This window comes from Dermacentor albipictus, chromosome 8 (genome assembly GCF_038994185.2).
Source record: "Dermacentor albipictus isolate Rhodes 1998 colony chromosome 8, USDA_Dalb.pri_finalv2, whole genome shotgun sequence".
Taxonomy (NCBI): Eukaryota; Metazoa; Arthropoda; class Arachnida; order Ixodida; family Ixodidae; genus Dermacentor; species Dermacentor albipictus.
This window is the reverse complement of record NC_091828.1, coordinates 44,343,736-44,364,434: the sequence shown is the minus strand read 5'-3', so window position 1 is coordinate 44,364,434 and position 20,699 is coordinate 44,343,736. Positions and strand designations below refer to the sequence as shown.

Genomic DNA, 20,699 nt, shown 5'->3' with positions numbered 1-20,699 from the left:
ACACACACACACACACACACAGCATCTTCCATATCTGGCCTGTTCAAAATTCCTGTCCACAAACTACTCATCTAATCGAGAGCAAGCATCGCTCACAGGGTAGCATATTGTAGTCTAAGTTGTTTGAGATGTATTCAAACCTTGGTACTTGCCTGCATTTTGTAGAAATGAAGCAAAAACTGCTTCCAGCTACGAGCACAGATTTTGCAGATGGGAGCCAAGCTGCCGAAGCGAGGCACTGTGGACGCAGAGCGCGGCACTGATCAGGAGTCAGTGTGGCAAATGCAACGCATCGTTGACGTTGATGAACTAGCCACGCTGCCTCGTGTGTAAGCCGCTACGTTCAAATGGCACTCTCATCGCAATCGATGTGCATCAGTAGGGAATGCCCATCGAGCTACCGCAATCTTCAAGAGTGTTGCGATCGGCTATGAAGGCGCTGCTGCGGTATTTAAAAGACACTGGACTTTCTGCCAGATTGTGACTTCACTGTGGGACTCAGGATTGTACGGTGCACTGCATCACAGTAGGAACGCCTTTGCGGGCTGCGTGACAGTGCCCACAGAAACAGTTTGTGTGTACGTGCGTGTGTGTGTGTTTTTCATTTTTTTTAATCCTTCTCCCTCTCACCTATCGCTTCCCCTTTCCCCTCCCCCAGTACAGGGTAGCCAACCGGAGATAATCTCTGGTTAACCTCCCTGTCTTTCCTTTGCCTTTCTCTCTCTCTCTCTCTCTCTCTCAAGAGTGTTGCGGGAAAGCTCACCATCTGTCAACAGAGCGCACGTGGTCTAGGGTAGCAGAGTTCCCATTCTACGTCCAACCCAGTTCAAAATAAAACATAAAAAATACATGCGATTTTCCAGGTGATAGAGAAAGTGTTTGATATACGTAATAATTCAATATATCCGTGTTAGATATATCGAGGTATGACTGTATGTGTGTGTGTGTGTATACACACACACATACAGTGAAGCCTCGATATACCGAACACGGATACATCAAATTATTGCGTATATCGAACACTTTATATATATATATATATATATATATATATATATATATATATATATATATATGCGCATGTCAGATGAAAAGCTCCAGCAAATCGGTTCATAAAGCACTGAATGTCCCCTTCCTCCTTATCTAGAATATACCCAGAACCCACTGCCACCATCAAACCGTCACTAGCTTGGGACTAGATTGGTAGCACAATAGCAAGACAAGGGGAAGTAGGGCAGGTAGAAGAGCGCTGCCTCCCAGCTGCCTCCGTCTGTCCTGCTGTGCCTTGTACCTTGACCTTGTCATTATGGAATATACCACCAACTACCCCGTTCTGATACCTTGCTTAGCTTTGCAGTCGCATGTCAGGCCCCCCTCCTGAAACATGAAAACATAGTTGTTCTTTTTTTCTGGTTTCTTCTTTGTGTTTATTGCCACTCTTCTCAGAAACCTTTACGACTGCTGTTCATTACATTTTGCAGCATCTGCATATGAGGGCAACGCTTTAAGAAACATGCAAAGTAATTTCTATGCACTTTTTGTGGTGCGAAGCATTGGAGGATGGAAATTTTCTCTGCATGTATTTTATGCAAAGAACTCGTGTGACTTCGTTGATTCTAAAGAGGATCTTAGTGCCAAGTAGGTATTCCGCCTCCAGATGGCTTCAAACTTTCTCGAGTGAGAGCACCGAAGAAGAAAGTGAAGACAAGAGTCCTTTAGAAAACGATTCCTATGGTGATTGCTGATATGATGCTGGCTGGAGACTGTAAACTGTGCAAGAGCCTCAGGAACACAAACAATAGAGGTCGCAGTTTCACCCGAAAGCCAAACCATCGATTGCAATAGCAAATTAGTGGACAGATATACAAAGTAAGGATAGTAGTTTTATCGACCGTATAAACTTGTAAACATAAGCACAGAAACTAAATTAACAAGCATGGTGCCACACACACACAAGCAAACATGACCACATCTCACTCAATTACCACAGAAACTAGTAGTGAAAACGCGTGATATTGAGCAGCAATTGCCACTCACCCTGGCACGCTTTCACTTGCACAAACAGCATACGGCATGGAGCAACGATTTTATCGCCCTTGCACTTTATACGGAATCTCACGGCAACACTAACGGAGATGGCGGAAACGCACCTGGAGTGTCCATCTAATTGCTGTTGCAATAATATGTCCGAAATAAGCAACTCACTATGTATCTGTTCACGCAAATGCTCTTCATGCACGGTGTCCGAAATATGCAAGCTTGTTCCTCACCGAAACAATCGCAAAGGTGGAAAACGCTCATAATTGGAACTTGTAGATTACCTGCATAGGGTCGACATTGCCGTTCTTTCGGATGTCGTAGTAGCGGCACACAATGTCAGCGACAGTCTTCTCCGAGCAACTAGGCAGGGGCTCTGTGAGCAGAAGGCGCACTTGTTTCTCCTCCCAGACGCAGAAGGCGCCCTCCCTCTTCTCCTTGTCCCCTTGCTCGGGGTACGAGTCGGCGTCTTCCGCGCTGTAGAAGCCGCCACTCTGCAAGCACACAAATCTGCGTTCCCACTCCTCTCTTGTCATACACGGAAAGTACAGCCCGTCACACAATTGTGCTGGGACAACAGATAGCAGCAAGAAGACGCGTAGGGGGAACAGATAACACACGGTGCAACTGCCTACAGAAAATGTTGTGAAAAAACCATCAACGATAATTGTCAATGAACGCGAGTAGCCACACACTTCTGGAAAGCTATATCGCTTTATCGAAGGAATGATGCACTTGAAGACGTATGTGTTTGTTGCAGTGAGGATATTTAGGTAGTGTTTGGTTTTTCATTGTCGGAGAACAGACCCGTTAACCAGCACATCTGTAGCCATAGTCTAAGTGGCTATACGTATAAGCCGATTTGTCACATTTGTATTATCTCGAGCAACACGAGCACCAGTGTGGAAGATGACTGCCATCATCCTCTCTCGCGCATGCGTCTCAAAGAGCTATAGTAGTTGGTGTTCGACAACAAACCTGCACTACAACTTGGCTGCATGAGAGCATGCACCCTTTGCATCGGTGCCTTTTGTACTGCTGGTGAAAGTCCAACCGCTAATCACCAACCACCGACCACAACAAAAACGGCCAAAAGAGCCAAGGAAGGCTACTCACTTTAAAACGTTGCTATGATAAAGGTGAATAGGGAGTCTGAGGTAAAGGATCATAAAACCTCAGTGATAAACTAAAACAGGTTCATAATACCCACTTCTAGGAAATTCTTGTTTCATTAAAGCAAGTTTTTTAAATACATCGTTTCCTACAGGAATTTCATGGGGAAATTCAACTACTTCCTTATATTCATTATTTCATTGTAACCTACTCTGTTATAACGAGGTAATTTCCTTACCTCTACTCAACTCTCTCATTGTGACCAACCACTGGCCTAAACTACTGCCTCGATCAATTTAATCTGGCCTTCGAGTGAAAGCTAAAGCCGAGATCAACCAATCAGAAGCATAGCTGTACAAATGCAACTGCCGCCGTCTGCTCAGCCTCGAGCCCAGTCTCAAGTAATGAAACACCACTCGCAGCTTCCAGTTCAGTGCCACATTACCTCAAAATATCACGCTAAAGCTGATCATATCACTTGACGCACCTCTAACTGAATAGCTGAAACTGAATGATTGATTGATTGATTCCCAAAGCAACAATGGGGCAATGAGAGGAGCCATAGTGAAAATTCCTGGAATAATTTACGCCACCTAAGATTGTTTACTGTGTGCCTAAATGTAGGTACTACACCAACACTTCTGCATTGTGCCCCCGTAAGAAAACAATCACAGAAAAAGATTTGCAGAGTAGCAACTGCCATCTTAGTACGTTGCTTCAGAGCGCAAATAAATGCACGAACACTCGCAAGAAAGGATACTCCCCCCAACACACTTCTTGAAAAGATGGAGTGCTTGTGCTTGTGTGCTTGTGTGCTTGTGCTTGATGGAGTGCTTGTGTGAAAAAGAGTAAAGGGGGGGAAGTGTATCTTTTTAGGTGTGTGCGTGTGTATGTATATGTGAGTGTGTTCTTTTGCAAACTCAAGCAACTTACTAAGATGAATTACCAACTAGCTCAGCTACAAGTTCTGGTAACTGCCTGACATAAAAAAGCTGCAGGTTGCATGACAAGAGCAACTAGTGGGATACCAAGCTGTCATCACAACAGTCTATGCAAAAAACGAGTTTTAGCCGAGTGTTTACAGAGCACTCCGCTCAGGCCCAACAATATGCGCACAGCTGCTCAGAGGGAATAGGTGTGGCTTCTGGCATGACAACAGTCATGCCAGACAACAGTCACGACAACATTCATGCCAGAAGCAGAGGCTACTGCCAAGCTGACTGCACAGTGTCTGATGACAACTCCATTTTGTTTCGTCGCTGTTTTGCAGTCAACCTGACTGTGCATTGCTCATGTCTTTGGGAGACATGCTACGACATGCTTGTCAAAAAGGTGAAATGAACGCAGTTCTCTGCAATGCCTCATCAGGTGAAATGTGAGTGAAGCGTATCATAAGTGACGCTCAGCTGAAGCTGTCTAATACGATGGCACGAGACGGGTTTTCGCAATTCATTACACTTCCACGATTGCCAAAATTCATATCTATAAAAAAAATTATAATTTTAGTACATGTGATGTCTCTTCTGGAGCGTGAGATTGACCTGTTAGAAAATGCCTTGTCGTGAAAGTATGTGCAGGCAGGTTTGGTTTTGGTACAAATCTTTCTACGATATAAAATTTTAGCTGTTAGTGTCAGTACTATCCCTCAATGTCATCCTCCTCATGTGTGCATATTACACTGGTCAATGCTTCTATTAGTCAGTGCCTGTCCAGTGCCCTACGGTGCATCTTCTTTCATTTGACACCTGTATTGTGTCAACTGAAACTAGTGTTGAGTGGCCAAGCGGACACTAGATCAAGCATTTTGGGTGCATTTACAAGCATTTTCAAGTGCAGCGGTGGCGTAAGTGCAGCGGTGGCGTAGAGGTAGAACACCCGCCTCGCGTGCAAGAGGTCCGTGGTTCGAATCCCGGTGCCGGCAATTTTCCACCGGATTAAAAAAAAAAAAGAAATCTGCGTGTTGATAAAATTGCATAAACAGGCCTGGAGTGTGGCCTGATCCCGGTGACCAGAACCGGTAACGCACTCCCTCACCAGAGCAGGATTGGCCACCCTGGTGCAGTACTTGGCCAAAACCTCCTATATGAACAACACAATCAAACCCCGGCCCTCAGTCCCCAGCAGCTGCGAAGCAACTGACCACGGCGGCGGTCAGACCTGCAACGCTGCAGAGGGTGTTAAGAATCACTGGCTCCGGACAGGCCGCCATTGGAATATGAACCTGGCAACGTTTAACGCTAGAACGTTATCTAGTGAGGCGAGTCTAGCAGTGCTATTGGAGGAATTAGAGGGCAGTAAATGGGATATAATAGGGCTCAGTGAAGTTAGGAGGCCAAAAGAAGCATATACAGTGCTAAAAAGCGGGCACGTCCTGTGCTACCGGGACTTAGCAGAGAGAAGGGAACTAGGCGTCGGATTCCTGATTAATAAGAATGTAGCTGGTAACATACAGGAATTCTATAGCATTAACGAGAGGGTGGCAGGTCTTGTTGTGAAACTTAATAGGAGGTACAAAATGAAGATTGTACAGGTCTACGCCCCTACATCCAGTCATGATGACCAGGAAGTCGAAAGATTCTATGAAGACGTGGAATCGGCGATGCGTAGAGTGAAAACTAAATACACTATACTAATGGGTGACTTTAATGCCAAGGTAGGCAAAAAGCAGGCTGGAGACAAGGCAGTGGGGGAATATGGCATAGGCACTAGGAATATCAGGGGGGAGTTATTAGTAGAGTTTGCGGAACAGAATAATATGAGGATAATGAATATCTTCTTCCGCAAGCGGGATAGCCGAAAGTGGACGTGGAGGGGCCCGAACGGCGAGACCAGAAATGAAATAGACTTCATACTCTGCGCTAACCCTGGCATCATACAAGATGTGGACGTGCTCGGCAAGGTGCGCTGCAGTGACCACAGGATGGTAAGAACTCGAATTAGCCTAGACCTGAGAAGGGAACGGAAGGAACTGGTACATAAGAAGCCGATCAATGAGTTAGCGGTAAGAGGGAAAATAGAGGAATTCCAGATCAAGCTTCAGAACAGGTATTCGGCTTTAACTCAGGAAGAGGACCTTAGTGTTGAAGCAATGAACGACAATCTTGTGGACATAATTAAGGAGCGTGCAATGGAAGTCGGTGGTAACTCCGTTAGGCAGGATACCAGTAAACTATCGCAGGAAACGAAATATCTGATCAAGAAACGCCAATGTATGAAAGCCTCTAACCCTACAGCTAGAATAGAACTGGCAGAACTTTCGAAGTTAATCAACAAGCGTAAGACAGCTGACATAAGGAAGTATAATATGGATAGAATTGAACATGCTCTCAGGAACGGAGGAAGCCTAAAAACAGTGAAGAAGAAACTAGGAATTGGCAAAAATCAGATGTATGCGTTAAGAGACAAAGCTGGCAATATCATTACTAATATGGATGAGATAGTACAAGTGGCTGAGGAGTTCTATAGAGATTTATACAGTACCAGTGCCACCCACGACGATAATGGAAGAGAAAATAGTCTAGAGGAATTTGAAATCCCAGGTACAGGTAACGCCGGAAGAAGTAAAGAAAGCCTTGGGAGATATGCAAAGGGGGAAGGCAGCTGGGGAGGATCAGGTAACAGCAGATTTATTGAAAGATGGTGGGCAGATTGTTCTAGAGAAACTGGCCACCCTGTATACGCAATGCCTCATAACGTCGAGCATACCAGAATCTTGGAAAAACGCTAACATAATCCTAATCCATAAGAAAGGGGATGCCAAAGACTTGAAAAATTATAGACCGATCAGCTTACTGTCCGTTGCCTACAAACTATTTACTAAGGTAATCGCAAATAGAATCAGGAACACTTTAGACTTCTGTCAAGCAAAGGACCAGGCAGGATTCCGTAAAGGCTACTCAACAATAGATCATATTCACACTATTAATCAGGTGATAGAGAAATGTGCGGAATATAACCAACCCTTATATATAGCTTTCATTGATTACGAGAAAGCATTTGATTCTGTCGAAACCTCAGCAGTCATGCAGGCATTACGGAATCAGGGTGTAGACGAGCCGTATGTAAAAATACTGAAAGATATCTGTAGCGGCTCCACAGCCACCGTAGTCCTCCATAAAGAAAGCAACAAAATCCCAATAAAGAAAGGCGTCAGGCAGGGAGATACGATCTCTCCGATGCTATTCACAGCGTGTTTACAGGAGGTATTCAGAGACCTGGATTGGGAAGAAATGGGGATAAAAGTTAATGGAGAATACCTTAGTAACTTGCGATTCGCTGATGATATTGCCTTGCTTAGTAACTCAGGGGACCAACTGCAATGCATGCTCACTGACCTCGAGAGGCAAAGCAGAAGAGTGGGTCTAAAAATTAATCTGCAGAAAACTAAAGTAATGTTTAACAGACTCGGAAGAGAACAGCAATTTACAATAGGCAGCGAGGCACTGGAAGTCGTAAGGGAATACATCTACTTAGGGCAGGTAGTGACTGCGGATCCGGATCATGAGACGGAAATAATCAGAAGAATAAGAATGGGCTGGGGTGCGTTTGGCAGGCATTCTCAGATCATGAACAGCAGGTTGCCATTATCCCTCAAGAGAAAAGTGTATAATAGCTGTGTCTTACCAGTACTCACCTACGGGGCAGAAAGCTGGAGGCTTACGAAAAGGGTTCTACTCAAATTGAGGACGACGCAATGAGCTATGGAAAGAAGAATGATAGGTGTAACTTTAAGGGATAAGAAAAGAGCAGATTGGGTGAGGGAACAAACGCGAATTAATGACATATTAGTTGCAATCAAGAAAAAGAAATGGGCATGGGCAGGACATGTAATGAGGAGGGAAGATAACCGATGGTCATTAAGGGTTACGGACTGGATTCCAAGGGAAGGGTAGCGTAGCAGGGGACGGCAGAAAGTTAGGTGGGCGGATAAGATTAAGAAATTTGCAGGGACGGCATGGCCACAATTAGTACATGACCGTGGTTGGAGAAATATGGGAGAGGCCTTTGCCCTGCAGTGGGCATAACCAGGCTGATGATGATGATGATACAAGCATTTGCACAACAAGTTCTTTCATCTAGACTCCAAATCAATATCTACCATTCCTTGATTGTTTCACCAAAGGCAAGCTCCGCATGACCCACCGGGTGGCTCAGGTCCCGTTCGACGTAGCACAGTATGTCACGTGCCACATCCAGTAGCCGCCGGTCGTGAGTCACCTGGTAGGCCTCGCTGTAAGCACGGGCCAGCTGAGCCTGGTCGTACAGCATCTTCTCAAAGTGCGGCACGTGCCATTTACCGTCTGTTGCGTAGCGGTGGAAACCCTGCATGACGAAAACAGAAAGCTGGTAACACATTTTTCCAACAGTGAGCTTCATGGCCATCGGGGCTGTAAGCATAGCACCAAGCTGCAAACATTAAAATTCATGAAAATCCTGCAAACACAGCAATGGGAGTGGGGGAGGGAAGATAGCATGCAATCATTTTTTTGTCAGCCCTGAGAGCACGCCTTTTGTGGGATGCCTATGCATCTCACGATGAACAATGGCTTACCTTGGGATGCAGCACAACCTCAGCATCAAGCCTGTACTAGCAGAGAATGACAAGCAGCACACTGAATTTTCCAGTGGTTTTGCCGTTGCTGACTTTGCCTGCTATAGGAACTTGTCTGAATAAACTTGCTCGAAGCAAGTACCCCACTGGCATCCTTTAACCATCATAAGACTTCCTATGGTAGGGTTCGAACCTTACAAGGGAAACAATTTTGTGAACAGTTTATTCTTCGTGAAACTTGTCGCAATGTTCATAAATTAAATTCATAGAACAATCCCAAATTTGTAGACCTTATGGAAAACTTGGGAAGTTGGCAGGTATGCAGGAGGATGTAGCTGCAACATCACTGTACCTCATCGCAGCACTGGGGAAAACGAGGTGAGTATGCTTCTGGGGCAGAAAACAAATATTTAAGCAGCCCTGAGCAGACTAAAAAATCAACATCCCAACATCCCCGCTTTGGTCTTGAAAAATCACCCCTGATGACTGTAAGGCCAGCCCTGAGAGGTAAGGACACCCCGGACAACTGTCCAGCTGTCCCTGCGCACAACTTGTGGTCAGGGTATCCAAGGACACTCAGGTGATCAAGAGTCACTTTTGACCTAAGCAGGATGCTGAAGACGAGGGATAAAGGGAAAGATGATGACACACTCTTCCTGTCTCTCATCTTCCGCAGGCTGCTCAAGTAAGAAATGAACCACTAGTACCAACTAGCTTAAATGCAAGTCCTGTTCAAGAACCAAATCACATAACAATGCTCAATTTTAGGAGACAATTCAACTCCAACTCTTATTTCCGAATTCTCTACATGTCCTTGAGAAATTTAGAAAGATCTATACTTCCATGTATTCCCCAAGCATTCAGATATTCCCAAAGTATGCACGTCACTTTTCCTAGCTTTTTTTTTTGTAAGCGCCATGTTGTCCACTCTCATTTCATTCTCACCTGAGATGAAACTCTGTAGATTTTTACGCACAATGACAGTAAATTATATGACACAAATTTCTTCTAAGCTTCCTTAAATAAATTTTAATTGTGCAGTCATTTACATGCACAAAAACCAATCACAGCCAAAGGATGAAAAAAAGAAAACCTCTTCTAAATAGAACTACACGCCGTGCACTCAGAATGTGGAGCTTTCTTGTTTGTTTGTTTTATCCATACAGACAGTGATGACTCAACAAATTCAATATGGCACAAAATAACTCCACATAAACAATGAAAAGTATGTCAAAACCAAAAATGGTCCCCACTGCACATATTACTAGCCAAAAGTGAAAAGCCTGGTGTAAAATAGTGAAATTTCCCCAAATTTGAGCCAATTTCCTTCTTTCCCCAAACAATGCTCAAGATCCCTACATCTAAGAAGTTTCTCGAAGATTAGTTAGTTCCTCCAGTTTCCCTAAGAACAAAGAATCTTAGTCATTGTGCTTCTAAAGCGGCCTCAAGTGGCCTGTACCTTTATCTTCCAAAAACGTTCCTGTCAAGAACTGAAAAAAGAACTGCAAAATTTTCTCTTACCTCCAGAGGGTTTGCACATAGCATGCTCATAAAGAAAATAATAAATACACGTGCTCTATTTCTCATACTCAATGAGGACACTGAATAACAAACTGTGTTTTAAGCATGTAGTTCTTGCAATAATACATAAGCGTCTTCAGTTATGTTCTTTCAACACATGACAATGAAACAAATATACACAAAATAATATGCACAAGTGCCTGAACTCAGCAGCAGGCAGTGAAATGAGCAAACCCACTCGACTTGTTCCCGATGACTAATACAATTGAAGACGCTGCAAGGACAAGAAGAGCTCACATCCCTGGCAATATTGGTCCAAATTGTTAGGACGAGCATAGCTCGTGCTTGGGGTTCAAACGGTTAATGCCCAATCAAAGCGTGCGCTTGCCTTTCCAATGTGGTCGTGGATCCCACCCTGTGCCATCATGATCAGCGTGTGGACAGTCATCTCGAGCGCCTTGTCCACGGCTGCCTTCACTTCCGACGGGGGCAACCCCTGGAGGAGCACGGCGCGGTATCGCAACAGGAAGTTCAGGTTGACGCACTGGGGGAACTTTGGGGCCCGCCCGAAGCCCCCCATGATCATGTCGTACGACCGCTCCAGCTGCCGGTAGCAGGTGGTGGCAACGTCGGGCGCAAACGGGCACCTCAGGTTTCCTTCGCTGCCTCGAGGGGAGGCGGGCACGCCCTCCCCGCCAAACACGCGCACATCGGACGTCTGCTGCAGGATCTGGAAGATGCGGTCTCCCTGGTCGATGAGCTTGGTCCGGTTCTGCCTCCACTGCAGATGCGATGGAGTGGTGGGTCAACACTGAAGGTCACTGCAGTAAGCAGCATTTCCCATAGACGACATAGACAGTACAAAACATGTCACACCACCAGGCTAGCGCTCGGGCCATCTCTACGACTGGTCAGCCTAAACTACATCGATGGCTGGTCTCTTGGGCCCTTGAACGTGGAACGTCCACTTACATCTTTTTGGATGCTGTCCCACAATACCGAAGATATTAACATACCTATAAGTGAAGGCCCACATAAATTTTTAAAAGAAATTAAATTGCACGTTATAATGCACCGAACCATGCACAACGGGTTATGAGGGACACCTTACTGGAGGGCTGCAGATTAATTTTGACCACCTGGTATTTTTTAATGTGCACCTAAAGAAAGATTCATAAGCGCATTATGTATTTTGCCCCACCGAAATCTGCCTGACACAGTTTGGAATCGCGCCTGCGGCCTTATTTGCAGCAGCACGTCATAGCCAATGAAACGTGAAGACAGTTTATATATGTAGTTTCTTTGTACTAGTACTGAATACAAACTATGCTAACAGCCTGGATAGTGTCGCGCATACCTGTCTGTCTTTTTGCAGTGATCGTTTATCACCTGCTAACAACTGTTGTCACCAATTCTGTCACCAAGACTGTTGTCACCAATTCTATCTACTGTCTATGTTGTTGCCAAATCTAGTGTAATCGTATTACATGCATGACACAAATAGTGCTGTGAATTCTGGAAGGCTCCTGATCTCTAATGATTACGCTGTAACCTTCGACGAGTCACACATAAAAAGTCAACGTGCATGACCCGCAGGTCATATTTTTGACGAACAGCGAGTGTGCTCACTGCTATCATTGCGCTGAGTGTTACTTGTTTTTCTGGGCACAGATTCTTCTAATAAACAGTTAGTTTCGTGATTTGCATTGTGCCACTGTAGTTCTTCCCTGTCACGACAATGTGACAATATGATACGTCGACCTACCTTTGCAAGACTGCTCTTAAATATAAGAGTTTCCTCACTGGTTAGTGTTTGAGAGTTTGCCACATACAAGTGAAAACAGCATGCTAATGAGATTATTGTTACATCCATGGCTAACTGTGGATAACATGTGCATAAGAGAAGCTTTATCAAAAGAGTCCCTGGTTCCCCCATAAGTTTCACCATAGCCGTATGTATTTTTTTTTATGCCTGCCTAATGACATGATCGAGGGCCACTTTGAAGGCACCACAATCACAGCAGTTGCACACAATTAGGACCACAACAGCTTTCTTTCTTCGCATGTTACATGAAAGCAAAGGAGCAGGCACAGAGTGGCAACACCCATTGAAAGTTGTCCATGCTCTAGCAACAACAGGTACAAAATGTCTGCAAGTCTGACGCCGTCACAAGGAACCAGCTGGGCAGGCATTGCAAAAATACATAGGGCGATGTTTTCCCTCGTCTTGCTTTGTCAGATGAGTGCAGAATATGGGAAGCCTACAACAAGTACATTTGGTGGCGAGCAAAGAAATAGCGTGAGAGAAACCTCGAGCTCGTGCAATCAAATAAATTGGCGGTGCTCGAGAAGGCTAAGAACTGACTGGAAGCTCAGCTATGATGGCAGGGAGGTGGCAGTGTGGCTCGAAGGTCAATGATCCCAGCCCTGCACTTGCTCACATTCCCCTGGCCTGCCTCGACTGTCCCCAGGTTCCCGAAGCCATACAGGGTTTCCTACAAAAAATATACTAGAGGGAACTCTGGTGCCATAATTGTTTAGCTACCAGGAGAATGATGGTTAGTACATACATAGATTTATCTGACCTTTGCGCTTGTGGCTTCTTAAGTTTTTGTGTCCATGATTTACAGTAGAACCTCATCCATACGTTCTGGGAAAAACATGAGAGAAAAGCATACTAACCGGGAAAACATACGATCCAAAGTACCTAAAAAACTTGACAGACTGAACTATTGTTACATCTGCAAAATGCAAAGCGCCGCATGGATCGTTGCGGCACGAGACGCCAACGCACGTCGAGCTGGTGGTGCTCCAGTGGCCCGAGACACTTTTTGTTCTATTCCTATTGCGTGGTGTTTTAAGAGGGCGACAGGAAAGTGAAGCGAAATCGAACTGGTGGGCGACACTGGATGCCACCAAAGCAAAGTGTGATGCCCACATCGTGCCGCCTGCAGCAGGGAATGGCAGCACATTTGGATTATCGCCTACTAAAAGCATGCAGTATGCTACCAATGGCACTACGCGCCATGCACTGTAAAACAGATAGGTGAAAATGCTTGTCACAATAGATATGGCAGAGATAGCTGTGAGTGCAGCGTGCAACGACCAGGGCAGAGATGTGCGGGTACTAGAACAAGAAACTGTGTACACCGTCGTTTTCACATTAGACGGACAGCTAAATACTGTTCTCGACCATGGACTTTTGGATCATATGGAATCACATGGCATCTAGAAGATGGAAAACGTATAGTACGATCGCCGTCTGCAGCAGGGAACAGCGGCATGTTTTGGTTATTGCCTATTAAAAGTGTGCACTACACTTATGATGGCACTATGCACTGTGAAACAGATAGGCGAAGGTGCTTATTGCAATAGGATTGGCAGTGATAGCATGTGAATTTCGCGTGCAACAACCCCGGAGAAGATTTGCTGGTACCGTAATTAGAAACTGTGTGCGTGCCGGAGTTTTCACGCGAGACGGGTGGGCGAGTATTGTGGTCAAGCTGCTGCGGCAAGCAGCGATATACTCTTCTCAATTGTGCGCACCTAGCGCATTTTTTTGTTTACGTGGGATCTAGTGACTGGAAAACGTATCATGCAATCACAGTTTGGCGATGTAGTGAATGTTGGCGCCTAAATACCGTGTTTTCCGAGAATGTATGAACCAGTAAAATACGAGTGCAACTCTATTTAGTCATTTTTTATGTTTTTGACTGCGAATGTTGGCGCCGGGAAAATGTACGTAACGGGAACATACCAACGAGGTTCTAGTGTAATACCCTTCATCTTTCCAAATTTCCAAGCAATCATAGTTTTCCATACGCAGCAAGGCAATGGGTCTGTTCATATGCACAATCACTGCAAATTGTAGTTGCATCTATAACAGAATATCTTGCAGAAAATGATCAATATCCAAAGACCAAAAGCCATTTGATCCCTGATAGATGAAGTTCAGGCAAATTCACGTTACAACCATCATTACCATGCTGGCTGAACAACCACGCTTGCTGGCTCCCATGGACATTAATGCCACAGTTCCCTCTAGCGGAGTTTGTAAAAAAAAAAATAAACTTTATACTCGGAGATTCCCAGAGGCCAGCTTATCTACTGCAAAACCCTAGCGGACCATGCCGTTAGTGTTGTTATTGCTGCATGGGTGGTGTGTTCCACAGTCACACACCTGTGCCAAGTTGCCAGGTGCCAAGATAAAAAAGTAGTCACAAAATTTCTAAAGTAACCACAATAGGCTGCCAAATAATGTAAATTCCCCTAATGCTAATATTTTTGTTCACAAAGTTGAATTATTTCTTGAAATGGTGCTTGACCATTGATGTTGCCTGATGATCATACATTTTGTTCTGCTCCTTTATAGTAGTATGAGTGAGTCTGACGATTATCTCACTGCCCTCGCGACGCTTGACACTTACTGTGATGCCACCATGTTATAGTGAAGAAGTACCAATTTGGACGGTGCACCCAGTTGCCAGATGAATCTGTGGATATATACTTTACAGCTGTAGGCAAGTTCTCAGCTTCGTGCAACACTGGGTTGCAGGCAGACAGTTTTATCAAAGATCAGTTGTTTGCAAACGAACAAATGCTTGCTACAAGGGCAATTTTCGCTAGCTGTTTCCACACTGACCTTAGACGATGCCCCTAGACATTGGCAGAAGCTTTGAGGGGACTTCACTGTACTTCAAGGTGCTATCATCGCCTGCAGACACCCGCTGTGCTGGGAGGCATTGTAGTTGAAAACTGGATGCCGACCACAAAAATAAAAAATAAGAGATGTGATGTGCATCATGTATGTATAACGAGAAAGAGAGCCACGCTTGCTGCCACTTGCATCACAGTTGTGCCCTTGCTACTATTAGCGGTGCCACATTGGAAGTCACACACTCGTTGCTATCTGTTGTGTCGGGCTTATGGTGCGAGTGCAGCCCAAAGGATGAGCCTCAATGTTAATAACACAACACCATGGCATATCATGGAGGATCATGGCACAATGACTGGACATGACTGGAGAGGGTGAAAATGCATTGCAAGTTCTTGTTTGTTTTCCAGGTGGTGCCACAAGTGGCCTTCTTACCACACATAGTTGCCCATAACAAATAAAGGGGCAGTTGCTGTTTGGCTTTGGGCGAAGACCCTTTTTTCGAGCTGTGTGTTCAGAGTAAGGCGTTTCAGCATGATGCAACAAATGGGTTCATTATGTTTACTGCGCTATGCTGTTCACACAAAGAAGAAAATAAATAAAAAGTGTTCATAAACGTGTGTTTATGAACACTTTGATTGAAACATGATTATAACATGTGCTTATGAACATGAGTTTTAAATAGACAAATGGAAATGTGTGCATGTCTTATTGATGCCATACAATGTCATACCAACTAGACCCGGTCGACCACTCGCTGAACAAAGCTCAACTTTGCCATTTGCAGTGCGCACTTCATCCCAATTGTGCGGCACAATTACTGACTTTTGCCACACCTGCTCAGCTATGTTGGTTAGCAGAGTCTTGAAGCCAGGCTGGCCAAAGTACCGGTCGTCGGGAGGAAAGTAGGTGCCACCGATGACCGGCTTCAGGTCGGGCGTGAGCCATACGCTCATGGGCCATCCACCGCCTCCGGAAGTGGCCTGCGACAAACGGAGAAGAAAGGAATGTTCGTACCTCAAATAACCAAAACAACAGTTAAAAGCATTGAATACACTCGAACATTTCTTCCAAACAACGGGCATACTTAAAAAGTGTACTAGGTGGTACGCTGGATAGTAACCACATTGTAACCACACCCTTTTTCCATTATTTGTACGTATGTATACGCTATGTATATATTTATGTATATTACAGTCAACTCTCATTAGAACAAACTCTGATAATCCAAGAAAAAATTTTCATTTTATCCAAAGTCCACAATATCCGAAACACCTCACTTCCGAAACTTCGGCCGCAAAGTGTAACAATCTTATTGCAAAGAGTGAGTGACAAGCGTCCAAAGTAAAAAAGAAAAAGGAAGAGAAAATGTCAGCTTCACCTGAAAGGTGAAGGAGCGATTGCGATAGTAAATTAGTAGACAGCTATACAAAGTAAAGATAGTAGTTTTATCAGTTGCATAAAGTTGTAAACATCAACTTACTAACTAAATTAACAAGCACAGTGTCACATGCGCACAGGTAAATATGAACACATCTCACTCGATGAATGAGGAAAGTCGCTGTAAAAATGTTGGAGCGAGGAATCATGGCAGCAGCAGTGGTTAAATTGATCGTCACGCATCCCTCGCTTCAAAGCAAACGAAAGGTCAAAAGCACAGCACATACAAAGCTACCGGCACTATCTGCACTCTGCAAACATTGCAGATGGCGTCCTAGATGATGCCTGCATGGGCGCGCACTTTGTCCACATCGCAGATCACTTTCAAGCTGCGGCGCCTGCGTGACCGCACGGTAAGCAGCGGCCACCTAAGTAGAATGCCCCCTCTCTTGCCTCCCCCCCCCCATGTCTTGCACACAAAAGACGGCGCGCTTCCGCCCTCCCTCCCTAGCCTGCGCGCGCGTGACATCTAGCCGCAATTGTTGGCTGACCCTTGCAAATCAGTTGCCAGCCCATGTCTGAATGGTAAAAGCAACCAATTTATGCAACCAATTTTGACAAAAATTGCTGCTAATTTTGTTTGCTGTGGCCGATAGCACGCTGTCTGCTTAAAGCAAACTTCATTGCATCAAGAAAACAGGTGGAGCAAATTAAGGTTGAAATATGGTCCATTATATCCGAAAGTCTGTTGTACGTGGGTTCGTTACAACGAGCGTAGACTGTATGTGTGTCGGACTCCTCTTTTCTTTTTTTACCTATTCTGCAACGAAGCTCACTTTTAACTGTCATATCTCTGTGCATGCATTACTTCATATGTGTACCTTCCTCATCTGTTCACTTGCTGATCTCAGACTGTATCACAGCCTCGTGTACGTACTTGGAATGCCCCATACACACAACATTTAGGGACTCGTAGTGGTGCAACTTCTCCTCACCTTTTATCTCTGTATGTCTGCGTGCACATAGGACTGCATGCTCTGGGTTTCTTCTTACGAAATTTTTTTTACTACTGTTTTTGCTAATATGTGAAAGGAAGCAGCCATCGCCATTATAGAGTAACCACATATCTATCTTTTATTTGCATTTCAATAATAGTAAAAGAACGTACACAAGGACAGAAAAAAAATGCAGACACAACACAGACTGGCAATTAAAGAACTACTTAAACCTTTTCGATGAACTTTTCACATGTAACAGAATAGCACCTAGCATGTACTGAGTTTGTGAAAGATATTTTACCTTGCAATCAAGTTGGTCTCAAAGATTCTGGACCTGGCTTTATCTACATAATCATGCAATCATGACACAGAGGAAAACTGTCCGATGTTGTGTAGTAGTTTGGCTGGGTATGATGATATCACCCGTAAAAGTGTAAACAAAAGTGCTGCACACATTTCTTCTGGCAGCGCTTGCACACTGCAGCTCCAGCGAATAAAAGCGATGGAGCAAGCCGCTATTTTATGATCCATGCAGCTCCTGGATACCAAAGCTGAAACTGTTTAATGCAAGCCGCTATTTTAAGATCCATCCAGCTCCTGGATACCAAAGCTGAAACTGTTTAATAAAAAACAAGTATTTTGGACACTCCCAAGCTTTCCGGTATTCTTTCTAAAACTTAAGAGGGCTTCAACCTTCATTTAACACAAAAATGTCTTGATGGCACTCCTCTGAGTTCCTTTTAGTGAAAATGAAAATGTGCAGATTGTCTGGTTCTTGGCTTCACAGTGCCCATGTACAATAAAAAAGCAATTATTAATCAGTGAAGTGTTGAACATCCCACAGCAACACATGGGGCTAAGAGAGATGCCACAGTGTAAGACTTCGAAGATTAAAAAAGTTGGGTGGGGGGTGAGATTGATTCATTTCAACTAATTTGTCGTTTCTTTATTTCATTTATTAAGCACAAGTAATTTCCCCTATGTTGTCCTTGGTGTCAGTGTTTGTTGGCTTCTTATGATATGACTAATAAAAATAGGGCCCCTCGGTTAACCCCCTTTCTTCTCGTTTATTACATAACGAGGGTCTCGAATCCAGCAACATTGATGCCTTAAGGTAGCATGTGTTGGTTTATTGACCAGTTGCCTCCTCCAAAAAGATCATGTTCTCGTAACGCCTGCGACAGAAAGGACGTTCCACGTCCGCCGCCAAGGTCTGTGAGTGGTGGCACTGGCTAACACTCCCAGGGTTCTACTAGCAAACATAAATACCCAAGAATATGGATGGGGAAGCGGCGCCGCGGTAGCTTAATTGGTACAGCATCGCACGCAAAATGCAAAGGCTGTCAGATCGTTCCCCACCTGCGGCAAATTGTTTTTTCATCCACTTTCATTTCCAATAATTTATCGTTTCTTTACTTCATTTATTAAGCACAAGTAATTTGCCCTATGTTGTCCTTGGTGTCAGTGTTTGTTGGCTTCTTATGATATGACTAATAAAAATCGGGCCCCTCGGTTAGCCCCCTTTCTTCTCGTTTTTATATATATATATATGCTACACTCCAACAAAGGTGGCAGTACTACTACCACACCTGAATGTAGGTCATGTAGACACGGTCGACGTCCGGCCGTTCCTCACGGTCCACCTTGACGTTGACGAAGTGATCGTTCATGAGCTTGGCAATCTCAGCATTCTCAAAGGACTCCCGCTCCATCACGTGGCACCAGTGGCACGTTGAGTAGCCTACTGCATATGCACGCAGGCAACATAAGGTTAGTGGGGACAGGCAATGGGAAGGTCACAAACAACCCACTATTCCAACTACTCCCTTTCACTAACAAATAACGAATAACATTAAATAACAAGAAGAAATAGGCCCCGCTTATACAACATGAATCAGGGGTACTGAGGCGCTCAATATCCACCATATAAAGCCAACATCATACTGTCACATTGTAGTGATGGTCAAGAACACAGTAGCAAAACTGTGAATGATGAATCGAACTCTTTATTAGGCAAACTTGTGCGCTTAATTGCAAGTGACATTCAAAGCACAACGATAGCGGTGAATACAGTCAGCAAACCGTGAAAATCTGATTTTTGGGTCAAGCACGCGTTGGCTTTTATACATGAGTCATCGAAGGTTCCAGTGTAATCGCTGATACCGCAAGCCTTCCAGAAAGTACTACACAATTTGTGTCACAAATAGTACAATGAGATTACACGAGGCTCGGTGACAACAGGCAATGGATAGAACCATCGACAACATTCAAGAAACTTCGATACATGCAGGCACGTCCTGCACCTAGCAATAACATTTAACATTTGTTAGCTGGTGAAAAGCGGTCACCGGAGAAAGATAAAGAAGTACACGTGTCAATATAAATCAAGTCGAATTGTGACATTTAATGTCCCAATGCAACACACTGGCTGTGAGGCATGCCGTAGTGGGGAACTCCGCATTAATTTAGACAACCTGGCTTTTCTTTAACATGCAACTAAAGCCAAGTCAACCTCCGGCAAAATGTAACCACCAGGACTGGGAGTTAAACGTGTGCCCTTGGGCTGAGCAGAAAAATGCTTCAGCCACTGAGCCATGGCCAGTGGGTCTCAACATCACGTACAAAGTCGTACAGCTACTGTATAAAGCCAACAAGTCCTGAAGCCACAGAAAAGGTGAAGAAAACGGATTTTCCTTTGTTAAACTGTCTAACTGAGTAACTGCATTGAATATTGCAAGGGAAGCTCAAGGTGAAAATTTTTTTTTATTATACTAATACTGCCACTTCCCAAGATGTCAACACAATTTCAGCTTTTACACCTTAGTTTAGAGCCTACCCTACCTAAGATTAATATTTAAAAACTGAATTAATCCAACTTCCTTATATTACATACAAACTACTCCTTATCTATGAGGTTAGCAATCTGGACCCACAAATGGTGACGAAAATGTCACTGTCATTTATATTGTTCTAATTTTAAAGGTATGGTACAGCTAAAAAAACACCAGCTATTATATGCGTGTGCAACGTTGATGAAAGAGAGAGATAACTTAAAGGGAAGCTGAAAGCTTTTCCAGAAAAAATGAGTGAAGAGCTGTACGTCGTGGTTTTCAACCCTCTGAATTCTAATATCGCATCGAAATTGAGCGAAAGAAAGCGCAAACATATTTTATTTCGACAAAAAGTGCAGCAGCAGACACGCCCAGCTGGCGCGCCTCGTTTCCGCCTGTGATTGGTCGGGCACCTTGTGACGTCAACAACGGTGTTCGTCCAGACTGATTGCTGCCGCTACACACAAAGCACGGTGCAAGGTAGTTTGGTGCTGTTTTGCTGAGACGGTCATCGAAAATTTCTAGAGCTTGCGTTTCTCTGAGGAGTTCAGCATTAAGTCCTAACTCCACGAGAGCGATTTTGCGCGCGACAGTGACGGGCGACGGCTTCGAGC

The 20,699-nt window shown here is 44.4% G+C and overlaps 1 protein-coding gene across 4 annotated transcripts in view; it reads right to left on the bottom strand.

Annotated features, from left to right (window-relative positions):
* LOC139048750 (spermatogenesis-associated protein 20) overlaps positions 1 to 20,699 on the bottom strand; it is a 45,325-nt gene that overhangs the window by 13,918 nt on the left and 10,708 nt on the right. For all 4 annotated transcript variants that reach the window (XM_070523313.1, XM_070523311.1, XM_070523310.1 and 1 more), the window contains exons 4-8: positions 18,844 to 18,998; positions 15,713 to 15,859; positions 10,611 to 11,003; positions 8,293 to 8,472; positions 2,322 to 2,531 (exon numbers count right to left, since the gene is read on the bottom strand). In XM_070523313.1, coding sequence (XP_070379414.1) covers positions 2,322 to 2,531; positions 8,293 to 8,472; positions 10,611 to 11,003; positions 15,713 to 15,859; positions 18,844 to 18,998 — 1,085 coding nt within the window. The remainder of the gene's footprint in view (positions 1 to 2,321; positions 2,532 to 8,292; positions 8,473 to 10,610; positions 11,004 to 15,712; positions 15,860 to 18,843; positions 18,999 to 20,699) is intronic.